Source organism: Benincasa hispida, chromosome 1, assembly GCF_009727055.1.
Source record: "Benincasa hispida cultivar B227 chromosome 1, ASM972705v1, whole genome shotgun sequence".
Classification (NCBI taxonomy): Eukaryota; Viridiplantae; Streptophyta; class Magnoliopsida; order Cucurbitales; family Cucurbitaceae; genus Benincasa; species Benincasa hispida.
This window is the reverse complement of record NC_052349.1, coordinates 18,584,641-18,612,639: the sequence shown is the minus strand read 5'-3', so window position 1 is coordinate 18,612,639 and position 27,999 is coordinate 18,584,641. Positions and strand designations below refer to the sequence as shown.

Genomic DNA, 27,999 nt, shown 5'->3' with positions numbered 1-27,999 from the left:
CCTCCGCCACTCGTTCGTCGAAATCTTCGTTGTCCAAATCCTCTCCTCTCCCTGTGTCTTTCATGCCTTAGTTTTTAAACCAGTCCCATTTCAGTCAGACCGGTTTGGTTCAGATGGACCAATTGGGTTCAATCAACTTGGTTTGGTTTCATTTTGTCAGCTCATTTTCAGATTTTCTAGAGTCCTTGTTTCATTTTATCTTTGGATATTTTCGTGGATCTCTATTTTCAGCTCAGAAGTTCGTGGGTTTTGTTTTAGATCTTTATGAAGGTCTCTATTTCCAACCTAGAAGTTCATGAGTTCCTGTTTCCAGTCCATAAATGGGTTTCGGCTTCCTGCTTAGATCTACCATGCTTTGATTTAGAATTGCTTATTCAGTTTCTATCATCCAGTTGTTTCAGTTTATCCGTTTACAAACTGAATATACAAAGATTATAGGAAGTGTTATGTTTTTAATGAACTACATTAGACCTAATATCGCTATGTTGTGCATAGATTGAGTAGATATACGCATAATCCTGATAAAGATCATTGGATTGCACTTCGTCATCTGTTAAGGTGCCTTAAAAGTACTATAGATTATTGTTTGCATTTTAATAAATTTCTTGTTGTATTAGAAGGGTATTGTGATGCAAACTGGGTAACAAACAACGACAAAGTAAACTCCACTAATGGATATGTGTTCTTACTAGGAGGGAGAGCCATATCATGGAAGGTTGCAAAACATACTTGTATAGCTAGGTCCAACATGGGGTCAAATTTTATTGCTCTATAATTAGTAGGACAAGAGGCTGAGTGATTTAGAAGCCTATTGAGTGATATACCATTGTGGAGGGCATCAATACTAGTCTCTTTATATTGTGATAGAAATTGCCAAAAATAATGTATATAATGGAAAAATGAGGCATATACGTCTAAGAAATAGAGTTGTGAAACAATTGTTAAAAGGAGGAATTATCTCATTGGAGTTTGTGAGGTTGGAGAGGAACTTAGCTGATCCTCTAATGAAAGGCCTAACAAAGAGAATAATTTAGGAATCTTCATTGTGCATGGAACTCAAACCCGTAAAAAATCCAGAACCCTTTCTTTAGGTGGTTCTAATACAAACTTGATGGAAATAACTAAAACCTTAAATATCCATAGCCCTTTCTTCGGATGGTTCTGGTATGGACTTGATGCATAGTTGAAAAAATCTTCTTAGTTCAGTTTTAAATGGTTTGTCTTTTGATAGACTTGATGAAGTTGGTCCAGGTATGGACTATATGTAAAGTCTTCATAGCTTAATTTTGAGTGGTATGTTGTGATAGACTTGATGAAGCAATAAACGTGAATGTGAAGGTGTGGTCGTTTAAGGGTTTCTTTCTAGAGCTTTCACTGTGACCTGAGGTTTATGTGTATGGTCTTATATAGCACACTTTATATCGCGGAATCGAGGAAAATTTAAAGAGTAAAAACTTGTTGTGAGGGTCTCAACCATAGTTAGTGAAAGTTCATGAGGTAAACTCAATCTCCCTAATAAGGTTGTTGCCCCACTTCACTATGCATCAATCAAATCGTAAGATATTTATGTTTAAGTTTATTCTTCTTTCTTAGCTCAAAAACTAATTTTCAAAATCTTTTTGTTGTTTTTCTTTGTTTGCTATACCAGTCATTCATGGGGATTATTGGAAATGACTTTGGGCTTTTGGTCCATAGCAAAAAGAAAAAATAAAATAGTTTGGAGAGAAAAAAGGTAGAAGTTATCCCACATTGAAAGATTTAGGTTTGACAAGTGGGTATATATAAATACTTGCAAGAGTATTTCTAAAGTGTGGTGGTGGTGGAAGTATAACCATTTCATCATATGTTATTTTTAGTTCTTGACATCTTCAAAAATTTTAAGAATTAACTTTTTCTTTTATTTGTAATCATGAGAAACAAGTTTGGTTATTCAACTTTAAAGTTTGTGTCTAAAAAATGGTTAGAAGTTAATATATATATAAGTTTTTTTAACTTTAGAGGTAGCTCTTGACATCTTCAAAAATTTTAAAAATTAACTTTTTCTTTTATTTGTAAAGTTAAGTATTAACTTATGTTATACGATTATGAAGTTTTGATTTTGTATTTGAGGTTTTTGTATGGATGATCCAAATTGAGAAGAAAAATTTATATTTATCTTGTTTTTTGAAACATGGAGATTTTTACTATTTGCTGACGTCAAATTCCAGTAAAATTACCAAAACGAAAAACCTAGCGCATGTGAATTGGCTCTCTCTCGTTATTTTGCTCTTCTCTCTCATCCTCTCGTTCCCTTTCCTATCTCACATATAGCTTTCATCATTCCCGTTTTCTTAGGATCTTGTTTTTTTCTCTCACGATCTCGCTCTCCCTCTTTTTTCTTGCTCTCTGAGTTTTGTCTCATTCTGCAACATTGTCAAATCTGGTCGCTTGTCGAAGAAGAAAAGAAAACATCGTAGGATCTGATAGGTCAATCATCGAAGAAGAAAATCAAACATCGCTTGTCGGATATGGCTACTCATTGAAAAAGAAGAAGAAAACACAAAAAGAAGATGGCGGAAGAGTGAAAAAAAAAAAGTGGGAGTAATTTTGTAAAATTACTGATGATGATATAAACAAAAGGTAAAGAATTTTAGGTTTCAAGAAAGCGTGTCATTTTTTCAACATACAATTTTCTATTCGTATTTGGTACATTTGTGAATTTGAAAATCACAATACTTTTATAAAAAGTTTGAAAATTGCAATATTAAAAAGAAAAAATATCGAGGGAGCAATCAAGCTAATATGAGACTTGACCACACCAGATAAAACCCCCTATTTTGAGCAGTGTCTCTTCGGCTTCTGTCACTTATTTTTTTAACAAATCCCTCGTTCTCTTCAGTCATTCCTTCTCTATTTCAAACCTAAAAGAACACTGAGTTGAATTAATTGAAAAACGCGGTCGCTCTGTGAACTGTAGCGAAATGATTGAAGAACGGCAAGGCGGAGCTCCCCACGCCATTCTACTGGCGGTGGTCGTCGCTATCGTCATCGTCGTCCCTTTCCTCCTCGGCGACCAAGGCGAGGCCCTCACCGAAGCCATTTCCGACCTCTTAAGCCCCTTAGGTCTCCTCCTCCTCCCCATCCTCCTCCTTCTCACTATCCAGTTCCTCTCCTCCGATCGCGGCTCCTTCGTCTCCGCCATCTTCTCCTCCGGCGAGCCTGACTCCATCCACCGCGTCACTGGATCCCCCGTCGGCGTTGCTCTCTTCCTCGTTCTCATTCTCTTTCTCCTCTATAATCGGATTTCTATCTTTGGCGGCGACGATGATTCCGGCGACTAAATTTGTTTGTTAGTTACTTACTTACTTAGATCTGTCTTCTCTGCGATTTATTCTTCTTCCATGCCCCCAGTTTCTTTTTTTTTTCTTTTTTTTTTTTTTGGTATTGTGTAAAGCTTGCTTGATGAACGAGGAGTGGGTTGTAATTTACATGTATGCCCCTTCTAGACGGAGCATTTTGATTGGTGGAATGAAATATTGAAATTTCGAATTTGCCCTTACTTTGCTGGCTTCTTGCTTTCCTATTGGTCTCTGACTTTCTATGTCGTTGTCATTGAGGTCATTTTCGTCATTTTGTATACCTTGAGAAAGTAATTCATCGGTTCAGATTTCTGTTTGACTGTCGGCGATCAGCGGTGGCGTTTTACTTTTTCTTCTTCTTCATCCTCGTGTCCCTGTAAACATCATTTCCTCTTTGTTTATGGAGTTTTGGAATCAGATTTCTGCATGCAATTTTAAAAGAAAAATTATGGGAATTGGGAATCTAATAGTGTGATGAGATCTGGGTCTTTTATTATTATTATTATTATTATTTATTTAACTTATTATTGGTTGGATTTAAAAAAAAAAAATTGATTGAAGGCGATCGGAGGTCGAAAAGCTCCGGGTAGCTGGGCGGTGATGGGTGCCGGCACTGTCAGGGAAGCATGTGACGATGGAATCTCTTGTGTATGTGTTGAAGAGAGATTGTGTAGGGTCTGGGGAGGCTGATATTTCTCTGTTCTGTCCAATTTCACCCATTAATTGTTTTACTGTTTTGTATCTTTACGAGACAGAATCTGCTACCAGTGATCCCATTGAAGCCTCTACACCGTGTTACTTTTACTCGGTTTAGAATTGTGAGTTTTTTTTTTATCTTTATTTATTTTTTTATTTTTACGTGGTGTAAAATCAAAATTTTGACCTCCACTTCAATAGTATTCATGTTAAACTCATAATAAGTTTGGATTTAATACATTAGAATTGACTTCAATGGTACAATGTTCATGTTAAACTCATTATATATTTGGATTTAAGTTATTACAATTATTCTGTTTGGGTTTAGGATGCAGATGGTTAAAATAGAGTTATTTAATAAATATAAAAACGTAAAGAGAGAAGATAAGTGAAATTTCTCAATAAATGTAATAAATAAAATTGGAGGGAAATGGAATTACTATTGAAGTGGAATTGTTTAAAGGAAAAATTTCGAGTATGGCACTATGAATAATTAGATGAAATCTAATAATATTAACGTGTGGTCCATAAATATTTACGAAAGTAAATATAAATCATCTGTTTTCACTCCGTACATGTTTCATAAAATTGAAAACTTAATATATGTATAGGATATAAAATCGAAAACTTAATATATGTATAGGATGAAAGTCCTATTCAATCAAAATTTCAATTCTACACGAATTTTTAAAAAATAATGATGAGAAAAAGAAATAGTTAAAAATGATAATATACCTTAAACAAATTTTAAAATGGAGGCGGGTTAATTTTGGAGAGAAATTTGGTTTAAGGAAATTTGTATTTGACATCCTAATTTGGTTTTATAAGATTTCAACTAAAAACCTTTAAAATAGGTCTATATTGAACCTTTCATTTTTTACAAAAAAAAAATAAATAAATAAAAAAAATAAAAAAAATCCCTATTTTCACTAATATATATATATTATTCTCTCTATGCTTCAAAACCATTTCTTCCTCCCTCTCTTTTCTCCTTCTCCCTCCCCTCTCTTTTTTTCTGATTACAAGAGGGAGAAGAATGGTGTGGAGCAAGCATGAGAGACAAGCAAAGACAAAGACGGATTCGGAGCAGACAAACGACAATGACGGATTCGCTCAATTCAACTTTTAATTTTATTTTTTTCATATTTTTTTATATATATTGTGATATATATGCATATTTTTTAGCTTTTATAAGAAATTTAATATATTTTGTGGTATATGTATTCATTTATTTGATATAAACGAGAGTTTTTTTTATATAGACTTATTATGATATATATATAGTATGTGTAAATGAAATTTGTGAAGATTTATATATTGTGGTGTATTTCATATATTGGTTTATACATTTATGTGGAGTCAATTTCTAATTATATTTTGATTTAAATATTTTCAACTACCTAACAAAATAATCTGTCAAAAACTGCATTAAAATGCATTTTCTCTTTATAATAAATGTATTTTCTCTTCTCATAATTAAAGTAGCTTCGAATATAGGAATATATATATATATATATATTGAATATAAATAAATGAAAAAGATATAATTATCCAAAATTTATAAATACTTTTTTGGGAAAAAAAAAATCAAATATAGGATTTTCTTTAGGCCTTTCTTTAGGCCTACCATATAGAACCCTAAAAATAATTTAAAGAGATTATTTTTTTAAAAAAAATATCTTTATTAGATTTAAGTTATAAATTAAATGTAATCTTTTTAAATAAATTTTTTTTTATCTAACGTAAAGTATATATTAGTTAGAGATAAAATATGTTTTTTTAAAATATTTTCTTTATTCAACACAGAGTAGATATTAGTTAGAGATAAAATGATAAAATGTAATTTTTTTTAAAAGAATGTTTTTAGAGTGAATTAGCAATTACAAATTTCTAAAAAAGACAAAAGAAAAATCTTGATATTAGTTAGAGATAAAATGTGATTTTATTTTTTATTTAAGTTTACTCATGTGATTTTTTCTTATAAAAAATCTCTTTATTTAAAGTCGGTAAATATTAGTTGGAGATCAAATGTATTTTTTTAAAAAAAATATTTTTCTATTATATAACGCGAAGTATATATTACAAATGTGTATATATATAAAAAAGTAGATATTAGTTAGAGATAAAATATGATTTTGTTTTTTTAATTCTTTTTGTTTTAGATATTAATTAGAGCAAAAATATAATTTTTTTAAAACTATTTTCTCTATTATATATTAGTTAGATATAAAATGTGATTTTTCTTTATATAACGTGAAGTAGATATTACAAATTTCTATTAAAAGAAAATAGATGTTAATTAAAGATAAAATGTGATTAAAAAAATTACTATTTATCTAGATATTAGTTAGAACAAAAATGTGATTTTTTAAAAATATTTTATTTATTTATAAATTAGTTAGATATAAAATGTGATTTTTTTTAAATACAATTTCCTTTATTTAACGAGAAGTAGATAAGAGATAAAATGTATTTTTTTAAAAAAAATACTTTTCTCTTAAAAATGTAGATATTAGTTAGAGATAAAATATTATTTTTTTAAAAAAAAATCTTTATTTAACGAAGTAGATATTAGTTATAAATCAGATGTGATCTTCTTTTTTAATCTCTTTAATGTGTAATGTTAATAACAACAAAATCTTTTAAGCTAAGCTTTTTTAAAAAAAAAATAGTTTTTATGTGATACTTAAAAATAGGAAAAAAATTTATATAATGATTTAAATATCAAATTATCTAATGATCTCATCTAAAAGGGACAGAAGTTTCTCTTATAGTTCTATATAAATAGATTTTAAGTTTATGGTTTTTTTACAAAGGTGCGCTTAAGCATGAGAAAGTCGTGAAATTTTGTAGTGAATGTGGATTTAAAAGATAATGATAGTTGAGCTAAATTCTTTAGAATTCTTTAGAATATATATATTTAATTTGCATGTTTGTTAAATATTGTATAAATAAGATCTAGATCTCATTTGAATGGTGGAAAAGTTTATTATTATTCTATGAATTTATACTCGATAAACCGCGGATAACAAAGCAAAGATATTAGGAAGAGAATCATATAACAAGAATTTGAACGTATGATCTATTGCTTTGATAATATGTTAAATAAATATTTAATCAAGTCTCATATTATGGTGCAAATTAGTTTTGGATGTCACATTTGATTTGTCGATAAATTAAAAACTTATAATTTTGGTGTACTTTATAGATTGATATGATTGTCCATACTAGCACTCGATCAATATGAACCAAAACTAAGGCATCATTGAGTGAGGTTCATAGAGAATGTTTGGATATTAAAAATAATGCATAATATTACTACGATTTAATGAGACGCGAATAGGAGGATGTGCTGGATGTGAGTGAAAGGAGAGATAGTTGAAAATTATAAGAAAAAAAAGAACAAATTAATAATTTGGTAATTCTTAGATTCTCTTCTTCCTCAATGATTTTATGTAGTTCTCCAAAGATTATTATTTTGGTTCCAGGGCTTCGATCTTTCGCTGTTAGGCTTTTCTTTGCTCTTTTTGAATTGTTAGGCTTTTCTTTGCTCTTTTTGAATCTGTGATTTTTATGATTCCTCTATAACATATTTTAGACCAATCGATTTTGTTTCACTATTAGATTCATATTGGATTTTATATACATGCTTCCTGTTGTGGCCATGCAAATTTCATTGGAATATTTGAGAACTTTGTTTTGAGGTTAGTTTATTGTTAAACAGAGCTGTTTCTTGGGATTGGAGAATAATTTAATCATTGAGATTGGATTTGAGAGCTGCTTGTGTTTATGAAAATACTATGTATTTTGTAATACTTTATCAACTTTAATCGATTTCATCCTAGATTATTTGTATGTGATTAGATTCCATTTAATAGTACTATATAAAAAAAGCTTAATGATATTCATGTGCAATAGTGATTAAAAAAACCAAACTTTTAAAAGTGTGAGGAACGATAATAAAATTAATATGAAATATCGAGAATCAAAATCAGTTAATATTTTTTTTTAAAAAAAATTGTTACTTATGTAATATCAATCTAATAACTGATAAAGAATTATGAAATTAATTTGAAAGATCATGGATCAAAATAAACTAACATATTTATAAAATATTAGTCTAATAACTAATTAATATTAAGGTAAAAGGTAAATTTTAAGTTAATTTTTTAAGAGACATAAGTGTCTAATTTTTATTTCTATATTTTTTTCAAAACATAAATAAAAGTATTATTTCGTTGTTTTTATTTCCATAATGGATAACAAATTTTTATATATTTCATTTAAAAAATGACTTATTTTCAGGTAAATGTTTTGCATTTATAATTTAAAAGTTTAGTTTACAAGATTCTTCTTGATATATATATATATATATATATTTTTAATTTTCGATGATATTTTGATCCTCCAAAATGTTTATTAAAGCAAAGTTTTTAGATTAACTTATTCCTTTTAATTATTATTTTAATTAAGATTTTTAAAAGATAAAAATAAGTTTTAGTTATCTAAATTCACATTCATACATTCCATTAAATACACTCTGAATTATTATTTTTTCTTATAAGTTACTTAGAAGAAAATTCTAGTTTGTTTAAAAAACATTTTGTTTTAAAGTTAATCCAAACAAAATTATAAATCAATTCAATTTCAAATCATTATTGGGCCAGGTCTAGCCTAATATATGTTTGGGGATGGTTGCTGATATAACATATAGACTCAAAGTATTAGTAAATATAACGTGATATAAAAGAAATTGTAGCAAAACTAAGATTCAACTCACAAAATATATCCGTTATTGATAGAATTCACAAATAGAAGTATATGATATATCACGTATGAATTTGTTATTTTGTCATTCTACACTCAATTATTGATCCTAAATATGCTATCTTTCGCAATTATGAACTAAAATACTTAGTTTTTATAACAACGATTTACTTATATTATAAATATTAAATATATATCATAAGAATTATATCAAATAATTAAATAATCAAATCATGACATATTTTTCCTAATATTAAATTATCAAATATTAAAGTTCTATCTTTCGTAATTAATAATATTTTAAAATGTAATATTATAGTTTTAAATGTAAAATAACTAATATAATTTATAATTTATAATTAACTTATCAATCTATATATATAAAGATATATATAATTCAATAAAATCTAATTTAATTATCTTAATTTATGATTTAACTTTTAATTGTATAAAACCAAAGATATATTATAGGCTAAAACCATGTACATAAATATTTAAATATTATAAGACTAAATGAAAAAAAAAACTAATAAGAAGGTTAGTGTAAATTTAAAAAACAATTCATTTAAAAAAACCATGTGATTAATATAAATTTACTTAAATACAAGTCAATTTTACAATCATGTTGGTTTACACCGATCTTCTATCTGTTAATTCTTCTAGTCTCTTCTTCTTCAATGATTTTATGTAGTTCTCCAAATATTATTGTTTTAGTTCTAGGGCTTCAATCTTTCAGTTTTCTTTACTCTTTTTGGATCTGTAATTTGAATGGATTCCTATGTTACTATTTGGATCTATCCGTTAGTGATAGAATTCACTAATAGAAGTATATGATATATCACATATGAATTTATTTTTTTGATTTCTTAGAATTTTTTTTACTCTTTTAGGTGGTATCAAGATGTCATTGTGTCAGGATATCTTATCCATCTCTCCAGGAAAATATATATCTCCAGAAAATATTTTGAGTTCAATTTTTTTTTCTCCACTGACCAATCCGCCTACTCGGCTTCTTATACTTAATAGTCGTGTAACTACTTCAATGATACTATTGTTCACTTCCTCCATAATGAAAAAAAATCGATTCACTTTCATTTGCATTTGGTATTTTGGAAAGTCTTTGGCTCATTGATACTCAATTAAATCCTCTTTTTTGAGGATTGAATGCACCCCTATAGTCCCATATTTAGTAATTTCTATTTCTTCTGCATTGAGAATCATCGAAATAAGCAAGAATACTATTTCTACGAAAAAGACCATTTATGGGTATTTCAATCGAAATACCCGAAGGAGGTGGTACTTCTTTTTCTCGTTCTTGAAGTGATTCAAATTGAATGATGAATCCATTTCTTCGCCTCTTTACAATTACCGTGGAAAATAGCAGGATATGTGAGATTAGATTCCCTCTGCCCTTACCGTACTCCAGCTTGGTAGTTTCCACCGCCTGTCCAGGGTTGAGCCCTGGGATTTGACGGCGGACTTAAAAAGCAACGCTTTACGCCCAATCATTCCGGATAACGCTTGCATCTTTGGATTTGACGGCGGACTTAAAAAGCCAACGCTTTACGCCCATTCATTCCGGATAACGCTTGCATCCTCTGTATTACCGCGGCTGCTGGCACAGAGTTAGCCGATGCTTATTCCCCAGATACCGTCACGACCCGAGAAAATTCCCCACTGCTTATCTTTCACAATTATGGACTAAAATACTTGGTTTTTATAATAACGATTAATTTATATTATAAATATTAAATATATATCATAAGAATTATATCAAATAATTAAATAATCAAATCATGACATATTTTTCATAATATCAAATCATCAAATATTAAAGTTCTATCTTTCATAATTAATAATATTTTAAAATGTAATATTATAGTTTTAAATGTGGAATAACTAATATAATTTATAATTTATAATTAACTCATGATTGATAAGATTGTTATATATATAGAGATATATATAATTCAATAAAACCTAATTTAATTATCTTAATTTATGATTTAACCTTTAATTGTATAAAACCAAAGATACATTATAGGCTAAATCATGTACATAAATATTTAAATATTATGAGACTAAATGGAAAAAAAAACTAATAAAAAGATTAGTGTAAATTTAAAAAACAATTCATTTAAAAAAAACCATGTGATTAATATAAATTTATGTGAATACAAGGAAATTTTGCAATCATGTTGGTTTACACCGACCTTCTATCTTGTAATTCTTCTAGTCTCTTATTCCTTAATGATTTTATATAGTTATCCGAATATTATGTTTTGGTTCTAGGGGTTCGATCTTTTACTGTTAGGTTTTTCTTTACTCTTTTTGGATATGTGATTTGTATGGATTCTCTGTTACTGTTTGGATCTATCCATTATTGATAGAATTCGCTAATAGAAGTATATGATATATCACATATAAATTTTGTTATATTTGTCATTCTTTTAAGATGTTAATATTCACTCAATTATTGACCCTAAATATGCTATCTTTCACAATTATGGACTAAAATACTTAGTTTTTATAACAACGGTTTATTTATATTACAAATATTAAATATATATCATAAGAATTATATCAAATAATTAAATAATCAAATCATGACATATTTTTTATAATATTAAATCATCAAATATTAAAGTTCTATCTTTCATAATTAATAATATTTTAAAATGTAATATTATAGTTTTAAATGTAAAATAACTAATATAATTTATAAATTATAAATTATAGAGATATATATAATTCAATAAAACCTAATTTAATTATCTTAATTTATGATTTAACTTTTAATTGTATAAAACCAAAGATATATTATAGGCTAAATCATGTACATAAATATTTAAATATTATGAGACTAAATGAAAAAAAAAACTAATAAAAAGATTAGTGTAAATTTAAAAAACAATTCATTTAAAAAAAAAACCATGTGATTAATATAAATTTATGTGAATACAAGTTTATTTTTGAAAAAAAATCATTATTTTTTTCTTATACATATAGTAATAAATATTGATTTACTTAAAATTTAAATTTTTATTTGAGTTAAAAAAACAATTATACTATCAATCAATTATCTTAAAATAATCATAAATAATCATAATGTTGTCAAAACATAATTGAACAAAAATAATAATCATATTATTTTTAATTTTATTGAAAAATATATTTTAAAAAATAAAATAATTATCCTATTTAATTAAAATATTAGACTAAAATTAAAAAGGATAAATATTAAAACAAAAAAAAGAAGATAAACAATAAAAGGATAGAGCAAGAATTAAAAAAGAAAAATAGAAAAATAGTCTCGAGAGAAATAGAGTTATATTCATTGAATTATACTAAGTTCTTAACCAAAACCCTGGCCTATAAATTTGCTGCCTCCCTTGTCTCAAACCCTCTTGCGCTCCTGGTTGCCGTACTCTCTCTCGCCCAATAAATTTTCTTTGAAGGAGCGATCCGGGAGTCAATAATTTTGCAATCATGTTGGTTTACACCGACCTTTTATCTGGTAATTCTTCTAATCTCTTCTTTCTCAATGATTTTATGTAGTTTTGTTTTTGCTATCTTCCGCTGTTAGGGTTTTCTTTTTTGGATCTGTGATTACCGTTTGGATCTAGATCGATTTTGTTTCATTATTAGCAATCTGATTTTGTTTCATTATTAGCAATCTGATTATGTTGGATTATATATATATATATACTCCCTGTTGTGGCCTTGCAAATTTTATTAGAATATTTAAGAATTTTGTTTTGAGGTTGGAGTTATGAATATGAATAGTAGAGACTAGAAAAAGAAAATTTGTATATTGAAGATTTGAGAGTTGGTTTCGTTCTTCTTTCATTCTATGACTGAAGAAGTGTTCTCCTCATGATTGGTTATTTTCTAGATTGTAGTAATGTTTCTTAGGTTTCGTTTACATTGTGGATTTTTTTCTCCATTGGACCGAGAGTTAATACATGGGTTTATTGAAATTTTCATACAGGTGATGAGCTTCTCTCGGATTCGTTTCCATACAAGGAAATCGAGAATGGAATGATTTGGGAAGTCGATGGAAAGGTTAGATATTTTTGTTTACTGTATTTTTATTCACGGTAGGAATAATTTTATTAAATTGGATGGGTATTCAGCACTATGCCTTACTCCTTTCGTACACCGTTTTTACTATAGTGGGTCGTTCAAGGAGCAATTGATGTGGATATTGGTGCTAATCCTTCTGCTGAAGGTGCTGGTGACGACGAAGGTGTTGATGATCAGGCTGTGAAGGTGGTCGACATTGTTGACACCTTCCGTCTTCAGGTAGACCTGCTTCTCGTAATGTAAGCATTTAAGGATGATTTATTTACTTTGTTTATTTCGATTTTGGGTCTCCAGGAGCAACCTCCCATGGACAAGAAGACGTTGATTACATACATTAAGAAGTATATCAAAGCGGTGACACCTAAGCTGGAAGGGGAGAAACAAGAGGCATTTAAGAAGAACATTGAGGGAGCAACTAAGTATCTGCTTTCAAAGCTCAAGGACTTGCAATTGTAAGTAATTCTATAGTTGTCTGTTTTTCTATTTCTGTCAAACCGAACATTTTTCTTCTAACAACTATCGGCAACAACCACAACTAAGTGATTTTTAGTGTTTGAAGAATTTTTACCCTTCTAATAGTCTGTTCTAAACTGACTTTTTATCTAAAATTTATATATGAAAAAAGATCTGCACTCAAATACCAACACTAACAGAGCATAGTTAATAAAACTAATTCACATGTATGTTAATTCTTAATTTGTTTGATACAAATTTTGAACTCTTTTTGCCTGGACTGTCATTTTGGTTCAAGTTTTGGTATCATTAGAACTATTCCTTACATACTTTATGCTCTTTTGCAGCTTCGTTGGGGAGAGTATGGCTGACGATAGCTCTATCGTATTTGCATACTACAAGGAAGGAGCCACTGACCCGACATTTTTATACCTTGCCCCAGGTTTGAAGGAAGTCAAGTGCTGAAAGAAGAAATCTTTGAAGCAGAATGCTTCATGTAGCATTAGTCGTTCCTACTATGTTTGCCTTTTTCTCATGACATTTGAATTTGGATGGTTTGGGCTGTTTTTGTTTTCGTTTATTTTGGGTTTCCTTGTTTTGGCCTTGTTTACTGGGAGCTTATGTTCTGGTGAGTGCAAAAGTTTACCTTATTTTTATGCCTAATGAATCTCTATTTTTATTATGTCAACCGCTGTCAGTAATTTTTTACTCCCATAGTATAAAAAAATTGTTATCAAAGTTAAATTATAATTTTAGAACCAAAAGAAGTGTTTAAAAAACTAGTTTTGTTTTCAGAAATTGACTTAATTCAAGGGTGAATTATGAGTTGAGATAAGTTTCTATTTGGATTAATTGTGAGTTGTGATAAATATTTATTTGGATCTTAAATCTTCAATTTTCAAAATCATTTTCAAAATGGTGTTTATGTTTTATGTTTTAGGGGTTTTGATTCACATTTTGAAACTAGAGATTCACGGTTCAAATCTCCTCGCCTTTTATTTATATTAAAAAAATTATAAATTAATAAAAAGTAAAATATGTATAATATAATAAATTATAAATCATGTTACAAAATCTATTATGTCTACAAATTAATTAATATTAATTGAGATTCAACTTCATATATAGTTGGTAACGACAATCACATTTTACCAAAAATAGTTGAATTGGAGTCTAGTTTCTAGAATTTAATACATTTTCAAAATTACTAAATAACAAGAAATATCTTTAACTTAGTTTTGAGATGAGTAACGAAGCTCAGTCACAGAGCCTCCAAGTTCTGAAGATATGTAGATCAGGTTCAGCTGATGCTCATGGGCTTGGGTGGCCTCTTCACAATCATGACAGAGCAATGGGCATGGTGAGCACAGAAGTCACTTACACTGCCCAGTCCCATCCTGTTCAACAAAAACAATTTCATAAATCACTTGTGATTGTTGGATCAGAGCACCACTTAGTTCTTTTCTTCTTTGTAGAGTATTTCCATTCAAATGGGTGAGAATTGAGAATTTGAAACTACAACTCAATCAATATTACTAATACTTCGAGCTGGAAAGCACGGCAAACAACTACCTATTTAAGTAATAAATCAACCCATTTCTTGTATAGTACGGGAATCTTTACCTTTTTACTACTCCATAATTATGACTTCCAACAACCAAAATGGATGCATGGAATTTTTCTACTGAATCGCACATTACAGTTCTGGCATCACCCTCCAAAACTTCAGTCTGCACGTCTTGAACCTACATGGCAGAAAGTATATTTCAATGAGCATATGCTAAATGGCTATGTTAAAATTCTTGCACAATAGATGGTACTCCCAGTTTCAACTCAAATTCTAGATAGCAGAGACACGAGTCTCGACCATTTTCAACTCAATAAGTGTTGAATGATATAATATTAAATTTATCTTCATCCATCAGCTTAAATTTGTCAATTAGTGATTTAATATGATACTAGAGCAGGTGATTCAAGTGGTTTTGTGTTCAAACTGCATTGTTATTTCTTCCCTAATTAATATGATTTCTACTTGTTGGGTCTTCTCCATATTTCTTCAAGTCCACGAGTAGGGGAGAGTTTTAGATAGTATAATATTAAATTTATTTTCACCTATCAACTTAAGCTTTTGGGTTAATCAATGAGTTAACATAGTATCAGAGTAGGTAGTCTGAGAAGGTCTGAAGGTCTATTTGGTCCATCGATAAGTTAACATAATATTTAGGGCAGGTGGTCTAGAGGGTTTGAGACTCTGTTTGGATTGACATCCTAAGTCCTTAAAAACACATGTTTTCAATACAAGGGTAAGAAGATCAGCACAATGTACGAGTACGCAGATGGTGAGAATTAATCACCCACTTTCTTTGGGTGATGCAAGAACATTCTTGACAATTCATTTGTGCAGAATGTACAAGATTCAAGTCCAGATTTGATTTTGTAAACAAGTAATTCACTCGTCAACGAGAATGGAAGACAGCTTTTTAAGTTGACGGTGATATCTGGGGATCAATGGTGCAACCATAAAATTTCTAAGTGAAAGCCAGAATTACCTTGTGTTCGATGCATATATCCTTCGCTTTTTGGACAGTTCTATCAGCTATTTTCTTCAAATCTGCATCGAGCATGGGCAACACATCCAGGGCTGCTGTATCTCGACATTTGACAATCATTGGGGAAAATGTTAAACTCGATTATGAGAAGAAACACAAGGGTATATAGATTCGATTTTCATTCAATACCATCCCCTAAACGAATCGTTTACAAACCATCAAGAAATGGCATACTTCAAAAGGTATACAGATTCCTTGATTTGCTGCAATTGCACATAGCAAGACTCCAAAATAATTTCGCTCTCCCATCACATTTTGATACCCAAAATAAAGATCTATAAACTCAGTTTGCCCTATGGTCGATACCATCATTCAAGAATCGACATCAATGCTAACTTATTCTTCAATTTCAGAGGAACCAAATGGAACAATAAACTAGGTAAAAAAGCAAATGCAAAGCATAGTTCGAGAGAATCGAATCGGTTTGTTTATACCTGGGCCGGCGACTCCAAGAAAGCTAGAGGGAGGTGGTTTAGCGTTGACAATAACAAGCTTGTAAGGAGTAGCGTTAGGGCCAAAGAAATGTTGGAGCGTCCAATTCAAGGCATAGAAGCTGTGCTCACTTTCATCGACGCCAATCACCATTACCTGCTCCGCCATTGTCGAACAGACACCGAAACTTAAGAAATTTCGAAAGCGTAGATCACACAAACCGTGAGAATACCGACCGAGAGACTTGGAGAAGGAGTTTTTGGTTGTGTAGAGAGAAAAGTGTTGTCACCCTCCAATGGCGAGAAACTTGTAAAGGCAATATTAGAGTAAGAAGGAATATTGGATTCGAAGAAGGCGTTGTTGGAGGACATTCAGTGGTGGAGAAATCAGTTGTAGAGCGCAAGAAATTCTGGTGAAAGAATGGCCCCATAGTTCGCAACTGTCGAGAGGTTTCTGGGTGCGACGGAATCGGAATGTTGATCGGACTCTTGGTGGTCTCCGGGAGGTTGAACCTGGTTTGACACAATATTTGAATATAAAATTTGTCATTTTGCCTAATTACGTTTCTAATTCTCTTTTGGCATATGACTATATTCTTATGGACATTTCCATTACTTTTTTTTTTTTTAACATTGAGACGATATTTTAAATTTTACAAATAACCTAAGAAGCTCTGTCAAATGAGATTTAACAAATTTTTTAGTTTCTCTTACCATTTCTACCCAAAATTTTTATGTATTTTTTTTCCTCTCTTTTCTCTATCTATTTCTCACTCCCTTCCCTTTTTCTCATAAAAATTGTGACCTAATTAAAATTTGTCAACCCAACATGTTAAAAGTCAATTGATAGCAATATTAATTTATGGATCATATAAAAACATTTTCAAACTATAGAAACTAAAGTGTTTTTGATTAATTGAAGTGTTCGTTTTGATATTTCATAAACCAGATAGACACTAATCTCACATCTCAAGAGTGCATTTTGCCCAAAATAAAAAAAACAAAATATAAAATAGATCTTTGAGATGAAATAAATACTAACAATGATTGTCCTTAAAGAATGGTAACGATTATTTTAGTGTCATAATAAAAACAACCCCTAAGTTCAAGGGCATTTGTATAATTTAACCCTCTAAATAATTTATTACAGTTTTGAGAAGAGTTTAAAAACTCATTACATGCAACCATGAAAGTCTAGAAAAATATTATACATCGACGCTTGGATCTCATCCCCTCGAGCTCCGTTGTAGGCTTCTGGTGGATTTGACCTCTGACCTACTTCTCTCTGATCTACTCTCGAGACACTCCAAGTTGACTTGCGTAAGAGATCCTTGCACTATCGTAGTGTTGAGTCTACTGCACTCTATTATGTAAGTTATTATAAGGAGTGACTAATTCTGCTAAGCACAAAAATAAGTAAGATTGGGTCTCTCCTTCGGAGATTACTTCCTCTTCCATTTTTAGCGCTCGAGGTTGCAAGGTATTGGTCCGAGTATAGTTCGGTTATTTTTTTATTGGTATAAATTCACTAGCTCAGTTGGTCAGCCCAAACTCCAAGACATGATATTTTCCCTTTTGGGATGTGCACTTCCCTCTTGGACTTGTCCATCACCTTTGTGCCTTGCTTCGGGTAACCCTCAACATTATATTAAATATTTTTAAAATTTATGAATTTATTAAACATGGTTTTTGTTCCCACATAGCCTTTTGCAATTTTATTCTCTCATAAGCAAAAACAAAAATCAATCCGATCAACAACTGAACCAATTAAATGTTGAATCATCATAAATATTCGTTTAGTTTCCATCTTTACCAAACCAATCAATTCGGTTTGATTCTTAGTTAAGCTCAAAATGAAAGGAACTATCACCCTTAGTACTATTAGTCTACAAATCTATTTAATTTAATTAATGCCTTAAGATCTAGATTAAAATATAAGATTATTTTTAAATATAGAAAGAGTTAACTTATTTATAAATATAGTAAAATGTCAATATCTACTAGTAATAAATACTGATAGACATACTGACCGACAATGATATTTTACGATATTTGAAAATATTTTCACTAATTTTACCATTTAAAATAATTACCCTAAAATATATGACGTTCGAACTATTTTATTTGAAATGACATAAATCTTAAACCTTCACAAACATAACAACTAAAGTTTTCTCTCCGTTTTTTTTCCTTTTGTTTTCAAATATTGTTTTCATAAAAAGAAAAAAAAAAGTTGAAAATTTGATAAGAGCGCAATATTGTATAGACAAGTGAATGAAGTCCGATGGTGCTCCATTCCAAATCAAATGTCTCTATTTTGGAATTATTTATATTCTTCTTTTTGAGCCAAATTATATAAAGAAACTATATATTCATTATATTAGTTAGGTTAAATCATAAAAGTTCAAAGTATTTTTTATACAAAATACTAATGATTTTATTCAAAACTAACAATAATAATATTTTCAAACATTTTGAAAGTTTAACAATATTTTTGAAACTTTTGAAAATTCAAAAAGATTTTTAATACAAAATACAAAGTTTGGAGATATTTTGTATAATTTAATCTATTAATAAAACATCTCATAACCTTTCTATTTACAATAACTTTGAAATTTGATTAAACATTAAATGCGGACATGAAAATCAAAACAATACTCATCTTTCTAAAAGTTAGAAAGTTTGAATGCCACCTTTAAATTTAACAAAAATAAATACACACCAAATTTTATTCACTGTTTCACCAAAAACAGGGGAAAAAAAGCCTTATTAAAGTCTAGAAATTCATGTTTTTTGAAACAAGAAAAAGATATACCAACTATAAAATTATATTTTCATTTCATGTTAGACCACCTATCTAGAATATTAAAATCCTACAAAATTTTTAACAAGTTAATTAAGCATCCTCACAGTGAATTTTATTAAAAATGTTTTGGAAATACATAATACATTCATCAAATTAGAAAATCTCACGTCTCCCTAAATCCTCTCTCCAACCCTGATTAGTGTGGAAATTCACACTAAATTTCCAAATAATATTTGAGCTCTAGGTTCAATGATCATGTACAAAGTTTAATGTGAAAACAATGACTGTAAAAGACAATCCAGAATCCCAATATTCTTAAAGAACTGAGGTGTAATAACGACTACGATGATGATTTGTCAAGAAGAAATAGATCCAGACCACAGTTCTTCAAAGCCAAAAGAATTATCAATAGATTAAATGTTATAAATCTAGGATTACAATCAGACTACAATAATACACATGTGGGAAAGATACATTCTTTTGGTCCCTTGACAAAATTTGCCCAAGTTTCAAAATGTGACATTTAACTCTTACAAGTTTAAGAGAATGATTCAAATTGGTCTCTGAAATTACTCTTTCATTAATGAAACTATTGAAAATATGACTGAATAAGTAGTTGATAATGTGCTGATGTCGATTTGTAAGTATTCTACAAGTTTTTTACATACTTCTTACGTGCCGTTTTATTTCTTCCTTATTCTCTCTCCTTACAAGCTCTCCCCTGTCTCAGAGATGCCATCTAAGATGCCAACTAATTAAAAAATGGGGATGCCATATCACTTTTTCATTAGTGTCACTAACAAGAAGCTAATACCAGAGATCAATTTGAACCATTTATTAAACTGTCTCATTTTTTAAACTTAAAAGGCCAAGTAAGACATTTCCCTTACTCAAACCTTCAGACCAAATCCAAAAGGGCATTTTTTCCCCCCAAAGATGTGTGTGCAGACTGGCTCAACTTTTTTAGAGGCACCTCTCAGAGAAAGAAAAACCTACTGTGGGGGGGGGGGGGGGGGGGGGGGGGGGGTACCATCATAATAATAAATACATACATACCGTTGCTCAAACAAGCTGCACAACTGCAGCCACCCTCAGGGCTCCATGTTGAAGAAAATCCGCAAGCTCGTCGAATAGGAGAGCTGTGCGCCAACCCCATCCCTTGGGCGCTTTCGGTAGAAGCGTTCCTGTTTGTTTGAAGTTGCCAAACACCATCACCTCCCTCTTTGATGGACATATCAGCTGAATAATTGAGGCAAATGGTGAGAATGTGTTTAACCAAATGTTCCAATACACAATTGTGCAAATTGTTGGAAACTACAGTTGCATTGCATGTGGTACCTGATATCGCGCAGTAACTTTTTCACGAGAATCCACAAACATATGGACCTGAAAGATTAATTGCCAATTAAGAATGTCTGTAGGCATATCTACTCGCTTCAGAGTTTATTTCATCAATCAAACAAGGTCAACTCCCCAGTGGTAATTCAGAAATCAAAGCATCATAAGTGATAGATGTTTAAAGAATAGAAGATTTTTAAAACTCATGTTGCACCATTTCCAGATTAGATAACGGGGATTGAGGCTGACCTTTCTGAGAGAATCAGATATTTCTGCCTTCCGCCTGTGAAGAAATAATCCTGAAATAAATACATGAAGAAGTTCAGTCAATGAAAGTATTGAATTCATCATTCTGTAGTGTTGAAAATAGGAAAGTTCCTCACAGTATTTATTATTATTTTTTTCCTTCTTTTATATTTTCCATTCTTTCCATTTGTTTTGTTTTCTTCCCTTGTTACCGTTGGCCTTCGTTCCTTACATAGCCAATTCCCCTCTTTAAATAGGTAAAGTTGTGTATTTGTAGAGAAACATATCAGAATAATAAAGTCTTTCAAAACTTCATGTAGCAAAAGGTTACCTAGAGTTCGACGTCCTTGAGGGTCTTCGTCATTAAATGCTTGAGCACTAACCTATAAAGTAAAGAAATAAAGTCTATAAAATATTGGAAAATAAATGGAATCCAGAATCAGACATCTCAGAAATACCGAGTAGAGTAACTGCTTGTATTTACACCTTCCATAAAGAACCAGCATAGAAAAACTCAGGTGAATGCTTGACTTGGCCATCATTAAGCCTATGAACGTCCTCAAATTGCACGCTGGAAAACCAAAGATCCATCGTAAATTTTTAATAATCAACCAAAAACAGATACTGGAGTGAAAACCCAATTGCATACTTGCGAGCAAAAGGATTAGAGTTACAAAATATATAAGAAATTTACCATGATGCCTGCCTCCACTTCTGGGTGCACAATGTTAAAAACAAGAGGAATTGAATGAAAGAGAATTGCTACGCCTATGAAAGGAGGAACCTAGGGTTTACAACAGCAACCTAGAAGCCTAAGAAAATGCACAGACTTTCCTCTCAAAGAATCTACGGAAAGAAGTGGCCATTAAATGTTCGAGAAATTTTTTACTATTGCATATAAGAATCATTTAGTATAAAAACAAGATAAAGCTAAAGGAGTTAAAGGCATCTAAAGGAATGGGGAAAACTTAAACACGGAGCCAGTGGCAACTAATGGCACCCAAGTATCAAAGCACTAACACAATCACAAATTAAAGCCAGGATGGAAAACCACGAAGGCCAAAAGCTAAGTTCTTGACAATTTCAGAAAGCTGCAAAACTAACTTTGAGTATCAAACAGGAAAGAAGCCTTTGTTTAATATAGCAAGAGAACCTACCCAAAGCGAAAAGGAGGGAAGTGGCTTAAAGGTGTTTTCATATCCAATGCAATTGTACTGTTTTCATTCTCCCACTCAATTCCAAGAGCATGATCAGATTGAAGCATCTGAACAGGAATACCAGTGGCACTTGGACCTGCCATACAGGCAGATATTCTGCTTTGCAGTTCCATCTCATATCCTCTCTCTGTCGGTTCTCCCTGAGCATTCATACTGCCACCCCCTCCTTGGCTCAATCCAACCAATGCCGTCAATCCATCTCCAGACAAGTCCCCACTGTGCTCAGCTCTAGCCTCTGGATCATCATTAGCCAGCAACTGATGACAATTTCTGTTGCCCACGCCAATGGGTACACGGGAGCAGACAAAGCGTGTTGGAGGCAAGGCACTCGCTGGCACAAAAGTGGTTCCACGTCCAATTCCAGCAAGCCCTTCAACCGGCCCCCTAACGTGTACTCGGACAGGTTTGGATGGGCCATTTCCATCCCCTTGAGAAGATTCAGCAACATATATGTTTCCCACACTGCCAGGAGAACTGTTCTGATCATGTTCATTGATATAGTATCCTGAGGCATTGACTCCACGTGCAAATGCAAATGGCTGTCGGCATGCACATGCTAAACTTGTAAGGCAGCAATTTTTGCATGTATCAGCAACAATCTCTTGTACCCTTTGCCTTAAAAGCATCTGCAAATAAATTATATAATTGAAAGAAGCTAAGTTTGCATCTAAGGGAATCACAGACAACATACTTCAAAAACCTGCTAATTAAAGTAAGATGCCTATAGATATCCCAGCTAGTTGAGCTAAAGCTGAAAGCTCAATTCAAGCAGGAATACCAAGTTCTCCATTGTAATTGGCACACCATTTTCATAACTCACTATATATGAAGTTTCAGTTTACTGACTAAACTACTTGGAAGACATAAATCGCTGAGCCTCAAAATGTGGCAAAATTTAACAGAGGTAATATTTAAACATCAAACCTGCAGCCAAAGACCATCATTAACAGCTTTGCAAGGGAAACCCAACTCCTCAAGTTGTTTTCTCATGTTTAGAAGAGCTTCAAAAGTCATGTTGCAGTACAAAAGTGAACCCCCTTCAAATAGACTATCAAAAACATCATAATCCTCTCCCCTTGCACCTAAGTTGCCTTTAGCATAACTTTTAAGTTGCCTTCTACCTACAACCCTGCCACCCCATGAAACAGCAGGCATGCCACATCTTCCCCAATCATTTGAAGGGAGTCCATTGGCAGAAGAGTTTGCAGTGGAACAATGGCTTGTTTGGTCTGTGGCAAGCCAAGTATTGTTATCCAATTGATAGCAGCCTTCTTCCGATGGCCCTTCCATGGCAACTCCACTTGCACCAAGTCCACTTACTCCAACTGTAATTGGCAAGTTAATATAGGAACATGAGCTTAGAATTCCATTCGTATCAGAGAATGAATTATTTAAAGCTGATGACCCTTCCACATTGCACAAAAATGGTGGTTTTAAATTTGACTGAGAGTATGCAACTTGTTGCATCTTTTGTTTAGAGTTGGAGGCCCCTGTTTGGAAGTCAACCACAGAGTCGGGAAGCTGACCAAGATAATTAGAAGCAGTTCTATTGACCTCTAGGCCATCTTTCAAACTTAAATGTCCAAGCTCTGATTCCAACCTTTCATTAGTGGAATCTACTGAAGAATTTTCTTGTGCCTTGGAATTCTCAGTCTCAGAACTGGAACAACCTGGTCCAGAAGGTTCCTCCTTACAAAGAGCCCCTTTAGCAAGGAACGCATATAATGCCAGTTCAAACCTTTTGATAAGACCAAAAGAATACCGAAAAATAAAACAAGGAATTAGAAAGGAACTCAAAATTGTTAACAGCAAATCATAAGCAAAAATTATCATATCTCTCAGTCTCACCGTCTCTCCTCGCTAGGCACCCATAATTCATCAGAGGTCAGCAAAGCATACAATGTCTGAGATGAAAGCTTTGGAAGCACCTATTCACAATAAATATAACAAAAAATTGAAATGATGTATCTCATTTTTAAACCAACACCTAACGTATTTGTTCAATCAAGGATGGTATGACCTATTGCCTAACAATCAGAATGATACTCATGTTCAATGGATGTAAAACCACAATATGTGTCAAGTAAAAAGTCTGTTTTATAAGAATATGTGCCAAATACAAAGTCTGTTTTATATTACCTACATCCCAAAGATGTAATATAAAACACAGAAAATCTAGAGTTAAAAACAACAAACCTACTAAAATCTTGATACATTTCTTTTGAATATAAATTCAATACTAGATCAAATTACCAGTAAGTGGACTTGAGGACGACATCCATTTTCATGAGGAAGAGGAAAAGTATCACCAATTCAATGCATTTCCATGTCTACATGACAGAAGAAGAACGAAAGGCTATGATATATAACTTAAAATACCTCTTTCAACTCAATAGCACCACTTTGACAAAGGTAACCCCAGCAAGCAATTCTCACACGTTCTCCATGTATTCCATAATCTTGGCTCTCCGCAAATACCTAAATCAAAGTAAAATACGTGTGCACTATGTGTGAAGCTCAGAATAACAGAAGGAATTAGACAAAGCACCTTCACATTCTTAGAACCTGATAAGCCAAGAAATTTGAAGTCCACAGTTCAGCTATAATAAAATCTGTGCATATTGCACACAAATCCTGAACAAAGAAAATAAATTACAATACTAAATCAAATCCACAATACAAAAAGCAAAATATATCAAACAAAAAATATATATCAGTAACAAAGACAGTATGATACCTGAAGGTCGAGAAAAGAGGCAGCAGCAAGAACACGAAACGCATTATTATCATTCAACTTAGGATGATGTCCATAGAGATATGCTAAAGCCATAGCAATTGCCTCCCCATTGACATTCTTATCATCAACGTGCAAGGTCAGAACAGGAGCACTGGCTTCTTTCCACGGCCCGTGAAGCATATTCCTGCAAGTCATAACGTAAGCTACTGAGATTGCAGAAGCAAACCCATAACAGCATATATAACTGAGTAATAAAATAAACCAATCATTAATTATAACCATGGATCAACAAATCATCAAGAAAATTTGAAAAATAACAAAACTACAAGATAACCAGTAAAACGCCTGGAAATTAAGCAACGACGTCAAATCAAGGAAGCTCATATACTAAACGAGCAAAAAATCCCATTTCTCAAGGCAAATAAAATTAACCAAAACATTAACTCCGTCATAAAAACAACGAAATCAATAGAATAGGTTTATCCCAATAGTATCACATAAGCGCCATCTTCCAAAAGCCACACTCAAGCGTGAACAAAATCAATGAAATTTCGAAAACCCATATAAAAAACAACTCCATCTTTGTCCAATTGAAACAATCCAGACCTGAAGTAAGAGCTGCGCGAGAGAATTAAGCGATGGAGGTGGTACGTGGAGCCCATGGCATGGACAATGATGTCAGAGAATGCGCCAGAGTTAAAGCCCTCAATCTGAATGTGGTCGCAAAGGGAGGTGAGGTTGCAGTCCAAGGCGCGAAGCTCGGTGGTGCTCCGGTCATTGTCGGCATGTTGAGACGGCGGAATTGTCATCTTCATCGCCGAACTGTAGGAATGTGAAGCAGCAGAATACTGGGTTTCCATATGCATGAATCTCAGAGGAGAAGAAGAAGAAGAAGAAGAAGAAGAAGAATTAAGGAATGTTGTTGATGATCCAAGACATTGTTGCACAACAAAGGACGAATGTAAGGGGGCCGATTCCGGATTTGCTTGCCCCGGATTTGTATTTGTTTTTGCAATTATAATTCTGTTTTAAATAAATATATAATAATAATAATAATAATAATAACAACAAGATGGTATTTCTTCTCCCCTTATTTATGACCTTTTGACCACCATGTGAGAGAAATAGGATGCTGATTTTTTTTCCCCTCTCTCTAACAAATAAAACTAAAAGAAATAATACAACAAACTGACAAAGGTGAGAATAACCCAACAAAAGAATTGAGTTATCTTCATATTATCTGACCGTCGTTAGTTATGGTTGAAAATTAATCTCACTTTCGTTTTAAAATAAGATTTTAATTATACTAAATAAATGATCTTGTTCAAAAAACTCGATGACCCAAAAAATTCGATCAACTCAACAATTTGGGTCGGATTATTAATTTATTTAGGTTGAGTTAGATTCAAATAAATAAAAATTTTATGAGTTTGGATTAGTTTATGAATTCATAAAAAATAACCTGAGTCAACCAGAACTAACACAAACTCATTATTAATATTTAAAAGTATGCCTTTTTTCTACTTCCAATACGATTATATATATATATATTTTAATTTTAATTTCACTTCATTTCATGATTTTTTTTAGATTATTTATTTTTCACCAACAATTTAAAATAGTTTTTTAATACATGGAAATAAGTTTTTCATAATATAAATAAAATTAAGAAAAAAAATACCTCTTTAATTCTTGAGTTTTGAGGAATAAGTGCATTTAGTCCTATGTTTTCAATTTTGTTATTTTCATCCGTAAATTTGGAATAATAGATTTAAAAGGTCAATCTTTCCATTAAGTAAATTATTTTTATTATTTTAAATGGAACAACAATAATTAAAATAGTAATTAAAGAATAAAAAATATTTTTCTCCCTTCTTTCCCCGACCTAGCGGGCCAGCGCCAGCCCCGACCCTGCAGGTTGCTAGAACCTTTTTAGGAATGAGAATTAAACATCATTGCCAGCGGCCATATTCGCCGATTTCTCAAAACCACTCCATGCAAGTTCGACAAACAAGTTATGAAGAGTCAAACTTCCACAACCCAACTTTCTCAAATGCCCCAACACCTTCAAATTATTATTGGCCTTAATTGCATAACTAATGATCGAACTCAGCCCCTCTAATACTTCTTTGTAAGCCTCAACATTTCAAGTTATCTGAGGCTTGCTGTAACGCTAGAAGGGCGCTTATCAACAGATTCCATGTCCTGCACCTTAATTCCCTCACAATAAACAAACCCATCTGAGGATCTGGAGAAACAATAGTGAAATTGGGCTTGGGTTTTAGAGGGCTTTTGAGAAAGAATAGCTGTTAGGGAGAGGGGAGTTTTGGAGAAGGGTTTGTGAGGACGATATGGAATATGGGAAAAAGGGTTTGAATTAGGAGAGTGTTTGAGGATGATGGGAAGGGAAGGTGAAAGAGAGTGGAGATTTACTCTACTATCATTGATTTTGGCGAATATGGCTACCGGCAATGATGACAACGATTGTTTACTTCTCATCCTTAAAAAGGTTCCGGCAACTTACAGGGAGGGGGCTGGCCGGTTGGGTTAGGGAAAGGAGGGTGAAGAAGATTTTTTTTTCTTTAATTAATATTTTAATTATTCTTATTCCATTTAAATTAATAAAAATAATCTAATTAATAAAAAGAGAGATCCTTTAAATCTATTATTCAAAACTTAGGGACAAAATTGGGCAAATTAAAAACATAGTGATTAAATGCACTTATTCCTCAAAACTAAGAGACTAAAAAGGTATTTTCTCCAAAAATTAATTTGATAATCTTATTTAAATATGTGAAGATAATTAATCAAATTCTTTTACATATTAACATTGAAAAAGGCAAAATGATGACTCATCACTAGATATGTGAATGTTAAACAGAAAGCACCGACAACAACTGTAACAACAACAAGTAAACAAATAAAGGCACACAGCAGTTGGTAACCCAGTTCGGTGATAAATACTTACGTCTTCAGGACAGAGTGCCTAGGAAAGATAATCAACTAATATTAAAGAGTTAAACAGTTTACAACGTAGTACTCATCTATAACACACCAACTATTATAGTGGCTCACGTAGAGCTTAACTCACACGTCACCTAGGCTCCCCCTAAATGTGAGACTTCCTCCCAACTGAACTTAGGCTCCCCCTAAGTATGTTAATATTAGGGTCTGACATCAGTACTCGATAGTGTGTGAGACTCCTCTCAACTTGATTATCTTCCTTTTGGATCAACGAACTCCTTTCACTGACAAATCTGAAGCTGAGTCTTAGG

The 27,999-nt window shown here is 31.8% G+C and overlaps 4 protein-coding genes across 5 annotated transcripts; 2 read left to right on the top strand and 2 right to left on the bottom strand.

Annotated features, from left to right (window-relative positions):
- The first annotated feature begins 2,832 nt into the window (after nt 1–2,832).
- On the top strand, nt 2,833–4,126 carry LOC120086972. Its single transcript, XM_039043807.1, has one exon. It carries the CDS (start codon nt 2,961–2,963, stop codon nt 3,318–3,320), a length of 360 nt encoding a protein of 119 aa, XP_038899735.1. The 5' UTR covers nt 2,833–2,960; the 3' UTR covers nt 3,321–4,126.
- An 8,035-nt stretch (nt 4,127–12,161) lies between these two features.
- LOC120070356 (translationally-controlled tumor protein homolog) lies at nt 12,162–14,022 on the top strand. Its single transcript, XM_039022293.1, has 5 exons — nt 12,162–12,318; nt 12,793–12,866; nt 12,978–13,106; nt 13,182–13,339; nt 13,688–14,022. Exons 1-5 carry the CDS (start codon nt 12,291–12,293, stop codon nt 13,803–13,805), a joined length of 507 nt encoding a protein of 168 aa, XP_038878221.1. The 5' UTR covers nt 12,162–12,290; the 3' UTR covers nt 13,806–14,022.
- Nucleotides 14,023–14,431: 409 nt separating this feature from the next.
- LOC120090990 (universal stress protein PHOS34-like) lies at nt 14,432–17,194 on the bottom strand. 2 transcript variants are annotated; one of them, XM_039048747.1, is made up of 4 exons: nt 16,384–17,194; nt 15,890–15,981; nt 14,964–15,085; nt 14,432–14,737 (listed from the first exon to the last, which is right to left on the bottom strand). In XM_039048747.1, the coding sequence occupies exons 1-4, from the start codon at nt 16,547–16,549 to the stop codon at nt 14,641–14,643; spliced, it is 477 nt and encodes a 158-aa protein (XP_038904675.1). In that variant the 5' UTR covers nt 16,550–17,194; the 3' UTR covers nt 14,432–14,640. The 2 variants fall into 2 exon arrangements, with proteins under 2 accessions (XP_038904675.1, XP_038904684.1); XM_039048756.1 differs by having other exon boundaries at nt 14,433–14,737; nt 15,890–15,984; nt 16,384–16,659.
- A 2,375-nt stretch (nt 17,195–19,569) lies between these two features.
- On the bottom strand, nt 19,570–25,744 carry LOC120084927. Its single transcript, XM_039040740.1, has 12 exons — nt 25,331–25,744; nt 24,725–24,908; nt 24,553–24,621; nt 24,367–24,465; nt 23,836–23,915; nt 22,912–23,725; nt 21,928–22,613; nt 21,257–21,341; nt 21,102–21,153; nt 20,774–20,823; nt 20,525–20,572; nt 19,570–20,425 (listed from the first exon to the last, which is right to left on the bottom strand). The coding sequence occupies exons 1-12, from the start codon at nt 25,588–25,590 to the stop codon at nt 20,249–20,251; spliced, it is 2,604 nt and encodes an 867-aa protein (XP_038896668.1). The 5' UTR covers nt 25,591–25,744; the 3' UTR covers nt 19,570–20,248.
- Nucleotides 25,745–27,999: the final 2,255 nt, after the last annotated feature.

Bases quoted from the DNA above. Each gene is read 5' to 3' on its own strand.
- LOC120090990 (XM_039048756.1), bottom strand. From the start codon at position 16,549: ATGGCGGAGCAGGTAATGGTGATTGGCGTCGATGAAAGTGAGCACAGC. The intron at 15,086-15,889 runs GTAATTCTGGCT...TCTGCCATGTAG, and splicing joins ATATATGCATCGAACACAAG to GTTCAAGACGTGCAGACTGA. The intron at 14,738-14,963 runs GTAAAGATTCCC...TTTGTTGAACAG, and splicing joins AATTATGGAGTAGTAAAAAG to GATGGGACTGGGCAGTGTAA.
- LOC120084927 (XM_039040740.1), bottom strand. From the start codon at position 25,590: ATGCATATGGAAACCCAGTATTCTGCTGCTTCACATTCCTACAGTTCG. The intron at 23,726-23,835 runs GTGAGACTGAGA...TCTTATCAAAAG, and splicing joins GTGCCTAGCGAGGAGAGACG to GTTTGAACTGGCATTATATG. The intron at 22,614-22,911 runs GTTTGATGTTTA...ATTTATTTGCAG, and splicing joins ATGATGGTCTTTGGCTGCAG to ATGCTTTTAAGGCAAAGGGT.
- LOC120070356 (XM_039022293.1), top strand. From the start codon at position 12,291: ATGTTGGTTTACACCGACCTTTTATCTG. The intron at 12,319-12,792 runs GTAATTCTTCTA...ATTTTCATACAG, and splicing joins TTACACCGACCTTTTATCTG to GTGATGAGCTTCTCTCGGAT. The intron at 12,867-12,977 runs GTTAGATATTTT...TTTTTACTATAG, and splicing joins TTTGGGAAGTCGATGGAAAG to TGGGTCGTTCAAGGAGCAAT.
- LOC120086972 (XM_039043807.1), top strand. From the start codon at position 2,961: ATGATTGAAGAACGGCAAGGCGGAGCTCCCCACGCCATTCTACTGGCG.